The sequence below is a fragment of the Centruroides sculpturatus genome, unplaced genomic scaffold (assembly GCF_000671375.1).
Source record: "Centruroides sculpturatus isolate CEXI.00-Female unplaced genomic scaffold, Cexi_2.0 scaffold363, whole genome shotgun sequence".
In the NCBI taxonomy this organism is placed as follows: Eukaryota; Metazoa; Arthropoda; class Arachnida; order Scorpiones; family Buthidae; genus Centruroides; species Centruroides sculpturatus.
In genome coordinates, this window is record NW_019384701.1 from 137,490 (window position 1) to 149,508 (window position 12,019).

The 12,019-nt window shown below is 30.3% G+C and overlaps 1 protein-coding gene across 1 annotated transcript in view; it reads right to left on the minus strand.

Moving 5' to 3' along the window:
- Positions 1 to 785: 785 nt before the first annotated feature.
- Positions 786 to 12,019, minus strand: part of LOC111627541 (centrobin-like) — a 23,570-nt gene continuing 12,336 nt past the window's right edge. Inside the window, exons 8-10 of the mRNA XM_023371139.1 lie at positions 8,881 to 9,075; positions 1,625 to 1,708; positions 786 to 986 (exon numbers count right to left, since the gene is read on the minus strand). Of these exons, the coding sequence (XP_023226907.1) occupies positions 786 to 986; positions 1,625 to 1,708; positions 8,881 to 9,075 (480 nt within the window). The remainder of the gene's footprint in view (positions 987 to 1,624; positions 1,709 to 8,880; positions 9,076 to 12,019) is intronic.

Below are 12,019 nucleotides of genomic sequence, written 5' to 3' on the forward strand. Positions count from 1 at the left end.
AAAAGTCAATAGAATTTCATTTTATTTTGAATATAATGCACTTATATGTATGCTTACATAACATATACAGTAAAAATACTACAATTTATATTTGTGTGTAAACAATTTGAATTGTAATCGAAGTGCAAATGTTGAGTAAATTATAAACAAGTTTATGTGAAACAAAAATAAACATTCTTTATAAAAAATAATTCATTAGAAATTTATATTTCAATCTTTCCAATTATTAATATTTATGATTAATAAAATATTAAATGACAATTTTTTGATTTCATAATGAGAAAATTTTGTTTTNAAATATATAAATAAAACTTGAAATTAATAGAATATGTAAAAGTTCACGTCACACCTTTCACCTTGTGACGGCACAACGGTGTGCCGCGGTACACCGGTTGCGGAACACTCTCTGTCCCCTACGGGCATTAAGAAGATTTTTCCATATCTATCGTGGTGAAGTATGACGAGGGGCGGATCTATATAGGGATTAATAGGACTTAAGCCCTGGACCCCAAGTGTCAAGGGCCTACAAAAATTGAAATAGTAAAAAATAATTAATATTAATAATATTATAATAATGATGATAATTTATAGTATTATTTGTTTTATTGTAATTAGTGTAACGTATATGGTCAGTAATTAATCAATGTAAATATTGTAAGACCCCGCTTAACGCAGGGAATGCCTTTCTAGACGACAAAACGATAAACGAAACAGCGTTAAACGAGGTCATTTTAACAGAGTAAGTAGGGATAGGGGAACACGCGACCGAAAATAAAAATAAAAATTTACTGTTGTTGTATTTGTTCATTTTGTATTGATGCATTATCTTTCAGTTCTTGAAATTTAATTTCATATTTACTTAGTTCTTCTTCTTTCCAGTTTTCATATTCAGAAGTACGTGCACTGATTTCTGCTTCATATTTCGCTTCTAGTTGTTCTTTAAGATGTTTTTCTTTTTCTTCATATTTTGTTTCAAGTTCATTTATCTTGAATAAACATATTACATTTACACATTTCTATTCATCAAACCTATGATATCATAAATATCTTTAGATAGTGTAAAAGTGTGGAATTGCATTTTATAGTCTTTATTGGATTATTAGTTATTGCAGAGAAAATTAAAATGTCAAGTTCTATTCAGATGGTTTAGGGAATTCTATATTAGGTATATTACAGTAATACTATAAAAAATGCTCATATCTTTATCAACACTATGTATCACATTACTTATGTTGTGACAGACTAATTTGACAATATGAATACCTAAAATTAGCTAGTGTAAAGCTCAAAACTTATTCTATTGAAATGAGTTAGCATGTAAAATACATGGAAAGAGAGCAGCACTAAATAGAAAAAATTTAATTTATCACTGCTTAAAGATTATCAACAAAATTTTGAAAGACAGAAAAGCTAACGAAAAACATTATGTGGAAACTAGAGACTGTAACAGAAACCAAAAAGCTTTAACACTGCAGGTTTTCTAATAAATAAAGACAAAGCAGTAGACATCCTAACAGTTATATATATATATGTATATATATACATACACACACATACATATATTTTCTATGTGTTTATGTATATTTATAATTATTATTAACAGTAATATATAAAAAAAAATTACTTTTTTATCCATTTTAGATTTCCACTCAATTTCTTGACCAATATATTCAGACTCTCTCCTTCTCAACTCCTCCTCTGCAAAATTCTAATTTTTTTTAAAGTAAATGTTTTTAATAAATTAGTCATAATGAAGTCTTATACTAATAGATTTTCGAATATATATTTTAATACAGACAATAAAATAATACAATTGCTAATTGCTATATAAATTTAGTCATAACATATTGTATATTATAATAGTTTTATTAATTTTCCTTTAATTAAAGAATAGTTTTAACCTAAAAATTTATAAATTATGCTTTAATAAAAATATGAAATTTTTTTAAAATTAAGACTAATTGTTATTAACAAATTTCATTGTAATTTAAATATTTATATAATTAAGAAAATTTTTTGAAATTTACAATAAAAAATTTTAAATATTCAAAATATATCCATTTTAAATTTTAATGTAATTCCAATAAATACAGTGGGTGATCGGTTAATAAACATAATCCGTTCCAAGACTTTGTTTGCTATCCGAATTGTTCGTTAACCAATTATTGATTTACCATAGGTTTTAATGGGAATTTAATTAATTCGCTCTGGAGACCCTCAAAAATAAAAAATATATACTTTCTTACTACGTTTATTTATATGTAATAGTAAAAATACATACATACACAGTCTTGTGTTTTTATTAGTCATGTTTTTTTCGTTTGAAAGTGTTAAAGATTGCTTTTCTCTCTTCTTCAGGATTTTTTGTAAGTAATTAATAGCATTGCAATTGTAGAAATCCCCAAGCCTCAACCTAGTTTGGATGTCATTCTAATACCCCGTTCGCACAGAGCATTTCGATCTAGATTGTGGCTTAAGTCGGAGAGAGTTCCGTGGTGCGAACGCTCTCGACCGTTTCAATCTCGACTGAAACGAGGCTAAATCGCGATCGACTGGAGAGAGTTCTTGAAACTAGATCCAGTCATAAGAGAGATCCCACAATCCCACGCGCGCGAAAAAATACAAGATGGCTGCTGAATACGTGTCCGGCTATCGACAGAAAAATAAAAAAGACATCTGGATAGACGATGACATCTGTCTATTATTAGATATACGGCAAGAAAAAGTATTTATTTCTAACCAAAACTTTCATTTTGTTTGTTGGTGTTCGTGACTTACCACATAGTTATGTCAATTTTATCATCGCATGTAATAGCCGGGTTCTTCTCAAGCGAGTTACCTCTGCGAACAGCACAACTTTCCACTGGCGACAGTCACAATCCAGATTGTGGGTAAATTGAAATCGAAGTGAGTCGTGGATTGTGTGCGAACGGGGTATAAGACTGTTGTTCTGACATCCTCCCACTTCTTCAAAGAATCTTTAATAACAGATATCGACATTAATCCTCTTTTTCAGATAAAAACATATCTCGCCAAGTTTCTCAGTGTTCTTCATTCAAGAGTTCTTGGCATTCTTCTGTCGTCAGATCTGTTTCAGGTTCCATTATGAACTCTTTGATGTTCTTTATTTCTCAGATGTGATTTTTGTTACTCCTTTAGCTGCTTGAGTCTTCTTGATTATACAGTATTTTTCTTAAATAAGATTGAACTGCAGCCTACTGTAGACCTGTTCACACCATACTGCCCAGCAACATTAGCCCACTCTCTACCTTTGCTATTATACTCTCACCTTTCGAAAAGAAAATACAAAACTTAATGTGTGCCTACCCGACAGTCTTGCAAATACATAAAAGAATTCTTTTGTCAGAAAAATAAAAGGCTGAAATTACAAGGAAGAGTTTCAAAGTTTGAAGGAATACTATCTGATCGGTATATACTGGCTTGAGCGTTGATGTCGACATCTCCCACATTCCGAAAAGTTTCGAATTGTTGCCCGAAAACAAGGGAAGACCAATTGTATTCATTATTTTACGTTGCTTCTTCTTGTGTTTGTTCTGTAGGGTGTTCATTATCCGAACATAAAAATCTTTCGCAAAAGTGTTCATTATCCGATCTGTTTGTTAACCGATCACCCACTGTAATTTTACATTTTCATTACTAATCTGTGATAAAATTGATTACAAAAAACATGAATACAGTGATACCTTGGTTTTCATTGACAATCCGTCCAAAAACAATCAGCGAAATCTGAAACCGATGATAACCAAGGCAATTATTTCCATATGAATCAATGTAAATCCAATTAATTCATTCTAGACACTCCAAAATACATACCAAAAACACATTTTATAAAAAATAAATATAGTGTTTAATACTATAAACAATAAGAAATGAATATAAGAGACTAATATGATGGCCTCCAAAATAGAATAGCTATCTAACTGTTTTAATTGATCCAAATTAATAATAACTGTTCGACATCTTCAATTGTTTGCGATCTCTGTTTCATTACTGGTACTACATTCAGGCCTTTCGCTACATTATCCTCTTTTATTACTTTCATTTTTGCCACAATAAAACTTATCATGGATGGTGACTTCCCATACATGAAGCCAATTTCAGCAATCTTAATGCCATTGTTGTATTTTTCAATGATTTCCTTCAACTCGATCATGTTCGTGGCTTTCTTCTTCGAAGGACTGCTGGCTGTGGAAACTTTCTTTGGACCCATGATGGAGCAAAAGGGAAAAGAAAGTAATGGAATTGTTTTGCTAGATGCACAGGGTAATGCTAACACATTTCATTTTTTTTTTTTCATTCATTCATTTTTATTAACACACAAAATGGTACATGCCGGGTTTGTTGTATGAGCACTACTCAGAATGCTCACACAACGAGAAACAATGCTACATTGAGCAGGAAAATGCATGGGTCACTCTTTGTTTTTGCAAAATTAGCAGTGACATCATCTGGGTATGCCGACAAAATCCAAGACAAATTTTTTGTGGAAAAAATTGACGAAAACTGAAACAGACGCTAACCAAAGTCAACAAAAACTGAGGTATCACTATATATCATAAAAAATTTTATTTGGTGGATCTTATATCTCTATTATGGAATGAATAATAGCACTATTTGTGTAATTACTTTCTCAAAAACAAAGAAAGCAATATTCTATCTGATGCAAATATATTAGATATGAAAAATTTCATTATAAAATAAATGTTAATTACTTTATTAACTTTCTAAATAAGCTTGTTTATAATAATCATATTAAAAAAACTGATGCATGTCTTACCATTATCATAACAGATATTAGCCAAGGCACGACACACTTGCAGAACTGTCTGATTATCTTCACTAGATAAGAGATCCACAAGAGGTCCAACCATACTTACGTCTGTACATGGTTTTCTAGCAATATCTAAATTACAGAAAAATGTTTATTTAATAAAAGTATTCAGCTAATCAAATAACATGTTTGATTAGTGTAATAAATTTGTGTTTTCATTAATAAAAGGTTAATGATAAAAAAAATATGTTTTTTAAGATAAAATCTAAATTGCAATTTTACAGTAAACAGTAACAGTAAACAGAAACAGTAAAATAAACTATTTATCAAAAATACTTGGATATTCCTATTGTATACTAAAGGGATGATTCTTGTCTCTTCAATTTGTTGTTGGACCAACTCTTGCTATTATCATGGCTACAATCTCCTAATATACATTCTACTAGTACAAGCTATACAGGTAACTTCATATTCCTCCACTGTTCTTGAAGTAAATTCATGCTCAACAGTTTAGTACACAATGTATTGGACTGGCCTGCACTCACAGCACCTGTTCATCCTACAAATTGGATATGTGATGGANTATATAAAAGACTGTTTCTTTTCCTCTACACAATCTTTCTCTGATTCGATATGTTTCCCTATAATTTTCAAGTCGCTCTTCTGTCTAATTATTTCTGTTTCGTTGATAATTTTCTCGTAGCAATGTTAGACGTACTTCTCTTTCTTCTGCGGTTTTATTTCTCCGCACCACATTTTGCCTTTGAGATATGATTAGAAACCGCAAAAATTCTTTCTTACGCTTTGGCAATGTTTTGTATATTTTTGCTTTTCACACTTTACTATTTACTTTTCACTTTCTGCTTTTTTCTCTTATTTGTACACTTTTACTTATGAAAAATCAACTGAAGCGTGTGCGTCACACGTCTCCAAAAGCCATCCCCACTACTTGCACATAACGGTCCTTGACTATTCAAACACATCTAATATTAAGATTAAGATTACATTATAGCCAATCTTAATCGTTTTCACAGAATGCAAGAATTAGGTCTCCCGTTTCCAGACGAATTAGAGAATTTTTACATGAGTATAAAAACGCAAAAAACCACCTGTAAATCTTGCATGCCACTTTATATTAACACTTCCTTTGTTACTCAACACTTCCATTGTTAACACTTCTATTATTGACACTTCCATTGTTGACACTTCCATTGTTACACATCTTCGAAGTCAACCACTTTCAACCCAATATCTCCCACACCCATATAGCACAAAATGCAGGAATTAGGTCCTCCATTTCCAGACTAATTAGAGAATTTTTACGTCCAGTCAAACGAACTATTTTCAATTTGATCAATTTTCTGGAACGTTTACAATCGTTCTATAATCGAACCAATTCGAATTCGAATTTAAAACGGTTCAAACATTTTTAAAATCGATATAGAAAATCTTCCACTTTCAACCATTTTCAAGCCCATATCTCCCACACCCTTATAGCTATCAAGACGCAACCACCATAGTGCATGAATGGAGACTTGGGGCTACTACNTTTTTATTAATTGTATTTTTCAAATGTTCCAAAGTTAAAGCAATAGCTAATTGTTGGGAAAATTTTGAATAAAAGTGCATTAAAAAGTAAATATACAGAAATGTAAAAATTATAATAAGATCAACCAAAATATTTTAAATTAAAGTCAAGTGACACAATAAAATCAACATAATAAAAAACAAACTCAGAATATTAAAACAATTTTTCAAGAGTAAAATTAGGAACTTTTACTATCTGTAAAGAATTGTTATACTTAAATTGTAAGAGTTTATTGATAATTTCATAAATAAATTAATTTTATTTAAAAAATATTAATATAACAAATAAGTAATTGGTTTCTTAACAATTTTTGATTAATTTCTGTAACAATAATTAAAATAAATATTTGAATTATTCTAATTACAGTAAGACCCAACTTAAAGCTGCCTCGATTAACACTGATTTGATATTTGCATTTTTTACCGGATGCTCGCCCTCTGGTGTTTAAAAACAAAACTATTCTATCTGGGTCGTTTGATTCATTCTTGTGTATTATCAGCAGTAAAGATGAATTAGCGAATAGCAATAGAAAAAGCAAAGCTTTCTGTTGCGTTCCAAATTGCAATTTCAAAGCCTTACGGGAGCCCAATATAAGTTTTTGTCTATTCCCAAACGAAAAACAGATGATTATTCGGAAATTGGTTGGTTATATTTATGAGCTTCTCCAAATTCTGAAAGAGTGGATTAGACTGTTAAGGATTGGCAGTTTCCCCAATTATCCAGCTTTACATGAACAAGTTACACTGTCAATTTTAAAACATATTTTCTCAAAGTTTAAAATGCCAGTAATTTTGTGTGGGACACAGGGTCAGATTTAAGCATTTCAAAGCCCTAAGCTGAACTCTGTAAGGCACCTTACCAACCCTTCACAATTTTAGAAGTCAATCATAAAAGGAAAAGAATTAAATCAAACTATGACTCTGATTTAATACGAATATTGGAAGAAAAAGATGTGAGATTTCACTAGTCTTCTGTTTTATAATTGAATTTAATTAAATTTTTATACCCATTTCATTAAAAATTATTTTTTAAAATTGGTTTTATCAATTATTTTTAAAAAGATCTTATATTAATTCTTAGGAAAAAAATTAATGAAATACTACACAAAATAAAAAGTAAAGTATATTTCGTTGGTTTGTAATAAAATGTTTATTACATAATTTGACTTCAATTTTCTTTTTTGTACAAATGCTTGAGGCCCTAAGCAACAACTTACATAGTGTTTTACTTGTAAATCTGGCCCTGATGGGACAATGTCAAAGCTGATGTTTTTCTAACACAAAGGGCACAAATATGTATAGAACGATCTTGTTCATTTGTTTCCATACCACATAATGACATATCCTGCTAGCAATAATTGTTCATCTTCTATGAAATTTCTCGATAAACAGCTACAAGCAGCATATATCATTACATTGGACAGTGATATATGATTAATTTTACACTACTAGTTACAAGAGACCCAGATAAAGTAGCCATTTTGTAAAAATGCAGCGCCCTCTATAGTTCATGAAAAATGCAAATAACGTGATCTGCACGAAGCCTAAAAAAAGCTCAAAACTTATGCTGATTCAAATTATCATGTCATTTCAATTATTTCCAAACACAAACCGGTCAGCAAAAAGTGGTAATTTGTCATAGTGCTGAACTTTCCTTAAATCTATGTTTGTTTGGTGCAATTTTGGAAAAAATATAACATCATGGATGCCATATATAATATTGACTTCACTTGGCAAGAATTAACTGATGAATGCATGAACAAAGTGTGAAAGAAGTTATGGCTGAAAATAGCCAAGAATTCTCAACTAAAAGAGCCTATTGCTGTATCATTACGTTGAACAAATTGTCAACCTAATTGATACAGCAGAACTAGGTGATGTAGACAAGCAGGATATTGAGGTGTTACTGCAGGTTTCTGGTGAGAGCCTTACCAAGAAGATTTTCAAGAACTGGCAGAACAAGGAATTTATGTAGAACTAGAAAATAAAGATTCTGAAAACCTAAAGAATTTCTGTATAGATTTCCTTAGTAAAAGTTTGATAATGGTAACTGAAATTGTTGATCAAACTGTAGTGAATGATCCATATTTTGAAAGGAGTGCAAAAGCAAGACAAGGCATTTTAAATGTGATCTCTTGCTACCAACATATGCTTAAGGAAAGAAATAAAAACGACAAATAAATCTACACGACTTTATCGCAAAAAACAAGAATTTCAAAAAAGCCAGAACCTTCATCACAAAAATGAACTTTTCATTACAGTGTGCATATGTTTATGTGTTTTTTAACATATATTATTAAGCAAATTAATATAAAAATAACTTAAAAATTGAAGTAAAAATCTGTTTGTTTTTGGTCGTGTGTTTCCCTTTCCCTATTTATTCTATGTTAAAATGACTTTGTTTAGTGCTTTGTCATCTAGGAATTCATTCCTCGTGTCAAGCAGAGTCTTACTGTATTTTTATATAATACTAATAAATAAGTATAAATTGATTTACAAACTTTTTCTTTCATAATCAATTCTAATTGTTCTTTTAAAGCAAAATTATCTGCACTCATCATCTCTAAACTGAATGCAACTTCATCTAATTTTGTTTGCAGTTCATTTTTCTTTTCTATTTCTTCCGATAACTGTTGCTGAAGCTTTTGTTTTGACTGATCAAATTCTGACATCTTTTGAAGAGAAATGTGCTGCTCCTAGAATATGATAATAATTGTTAAATAGTATATATTTATTAGTTTTAGTTAAAAACTTACAGTAATCATAACAATAGTTCAGATTTTATAATATAAAAAAAATAAGTAAAGAAAATTAATTTATTAAAAATCTTATTTTAGACGTTGTTTTTGTAAGATAAAATATATAATTATATTAAAGAATTCAAGGAATGCAATGAACTGTGTCCCATACATGAATTATGCAGATTAAGAGAAATTTTTTAAAGTATTTTGACAGACAGTTACAAAAATTATTTAGTTAACATGTCAAAAAAATCTGTTACAATAACAATAATTATTGTTATAATAAAACAATATTTAATGAATAAAACTAAAATAAAAAATGTGCATATTTCCATTTAGAAGACATCAAAGTTTTCTGGACTGCAATTTGAAAAGATTTTAGACATAAATTCCCGCTGTTATCCATCTGTCTTTCCTTAATCTTGAGAATGGAGTTAGATAGATAAAATCTGAGACCAGATATGGAAACCTTTGGGGCAGGAAGCCCCAATTAACTATATGTGAATTTCTGATGCAAATTGGAAGTCAAGTTATTTCAATTCAAAACTTTTCCCCGAAAGAAGTTAATAGATGACTGACATGACTCCATTGCTAATGAAAAAGCATGATGTACAGGGGCAAGACACTACAGTACTAATTTGAGGAGGAGAACATATATTTTAAATGAAATAAATTAAAAATATAATTAAAAATTGTAGCCATGTCACAATAAATAATTGCTTGTTACAGATGAGATTATTATTAAAAAGAAAAGNAAAAAAAAAAAAAAGGTACACTTTCATATATGTTAAAAAGTAATTATTGAGTCTACAGTTATTTGATATATATCAATCACTAGAATAACTTTCAAAGTTTTAAATTTTAAAATTGTAAACACTCAATGTGACCATACAGTATCACATTGCATGCACAAACTTAATGTTTAATAATTAAATTTCACTTGTAGTTTCTCCAGCAGGCCTTGCTCTATAGTTACCACTATAGTAACTATAGAGCATGTCTAAATTCCTAGATTAAATAGTAGAAATGACCTATAGATAATGTCTTTTATATATCAGAGAAATTATGTCAAATCAGATCTGGTGACCTGTGAAGCCCTTTGCATAACAGTCAGTAACAATGGCTCTTTCAATCTATTACTGATAAAAGTTTTAATAAGTAATAACAAACCTTTCAATAAAAATGAAACAAAGCACAATCTTGTTAGAAAATACAATTATGTAAGTTTTTCATTGAGGTAAAAGACAATTTTTCATCGTGTTCAAATACATAATCCTAATACAGTGGAACCCCGGTTAACGAACGTCCTGGTTAACGACCAAATCAGTTAACGAACTTTTATTTTGCAAAAATTTTGTCTCGGATAACAAACAAAATTCGGATAACGAACGTGACGGTATTTTGTGTCAAATTTTTGTTGGTGTTAGGCATGCGCGAGTTAAGCATTGCTTTTCCGAGTGTTTGTGCTATACTTCTTTTTTCAGTTTTGTGATTTATATATTTAATCAATATGGCATTAAAGAAAGAAAAAAGTCATAGTGGCATTAGAAAACGACAATGAGCTATCACATTTGAGAAAAATTTTGATTAAAAGAGTAAGACAATCAACTCTAGATCAATTTCTTGTTCCTTACACAAAGAGTTTGTTTCTTTGTTAAATTATGACAACGCAACACTTGGGCGATCTGACTAGGGGGAATGTCTTCTGGGAGGTATTTTTAAGGAAAACTGGCCCCTATTTAGGCGTTACAGACATGGAGAAAACCCGGAAAACTCCACATGGCCAGCCTGTCTGAGCAAGGTGCGAACTCACGAACGAACTCTCCGTGTTCAAGGTACGAAGACCACTTAGCCACTGGTGGGGTTTTTACCGAAAGAGACTTCGACTCGAAGAATCTTCCGATGAAGTGCTACCCATTATTTTTTTTGGAGGGGATTCCTTTTCTAAGCATTAAGGTTCATATATCTCCACTTTTCTGCCACCAACTACAACAAACGAAGGTATGTACAGTGCTATTTTATTAAACAAAGTTTACATGTTTGTTGCTGTAATGATAGATACTATGTTTTCCTACATTTTCATCAAAGAAAATTGTTGTATATTACAAATAAAATTACAAAAATTTCGGAGACTAGAACAGATTAATTGCATTTGCATTAATTTCTATGGGAAAAATTGCTTCGGTTAACGAACAATTCAGTTAACGAACGGAGTCGCGGAACGGATTAAGTTCATTAACCGGGGTTCCACTGTAACTGTATTTTCCACACAGAAAAATGGATCCTTGAATCTTTCACTGAGAAATGGCATAAGATTACACATTTCATCTTGAAATAAGCTTTATGTGTTATTCCAAAAATTAATGTATATCACATGATTAAAGGCTCATTTATTATCTCTTAATAAACATATAAAAGCATATCATTGTTTTGAACTGCATCTGTACTAATTTTATATTTTTGTATATTGATTTTCCGGTTTATTGATCGTCACTAGATAACCTTATTCGAGAATACCGGAAGCGCCGCCATATTTCGCTATCATAGGTAATATTAAACAATTTTCCTTTTTTAAAGATTTTGTTTCATTATTGGAATTATTAGTTTTGACATAAAGGTCAGTCCATAAGTTCGTGCGCATTTTTATCTACAAAAAAAGCAACAAAAAATTTTAATTAAATCTTATTTCAATCTATAATGTATTCACCATTATTTTGTACAATTTCTTGCCATCTTGATGATAGCTTTTTAATCCCGTGTTTGTAAAATGATTTCGGTTTTGAATCAAAATATTCAGAAATAGCCTTTTTTACATTGTTCTCATCCTCAAAAGTTTTTCCTTTTAAAAAATTCTGCAAACTCCGAAAAAGATGATAATCACTGGGAGCAATATCTGGCA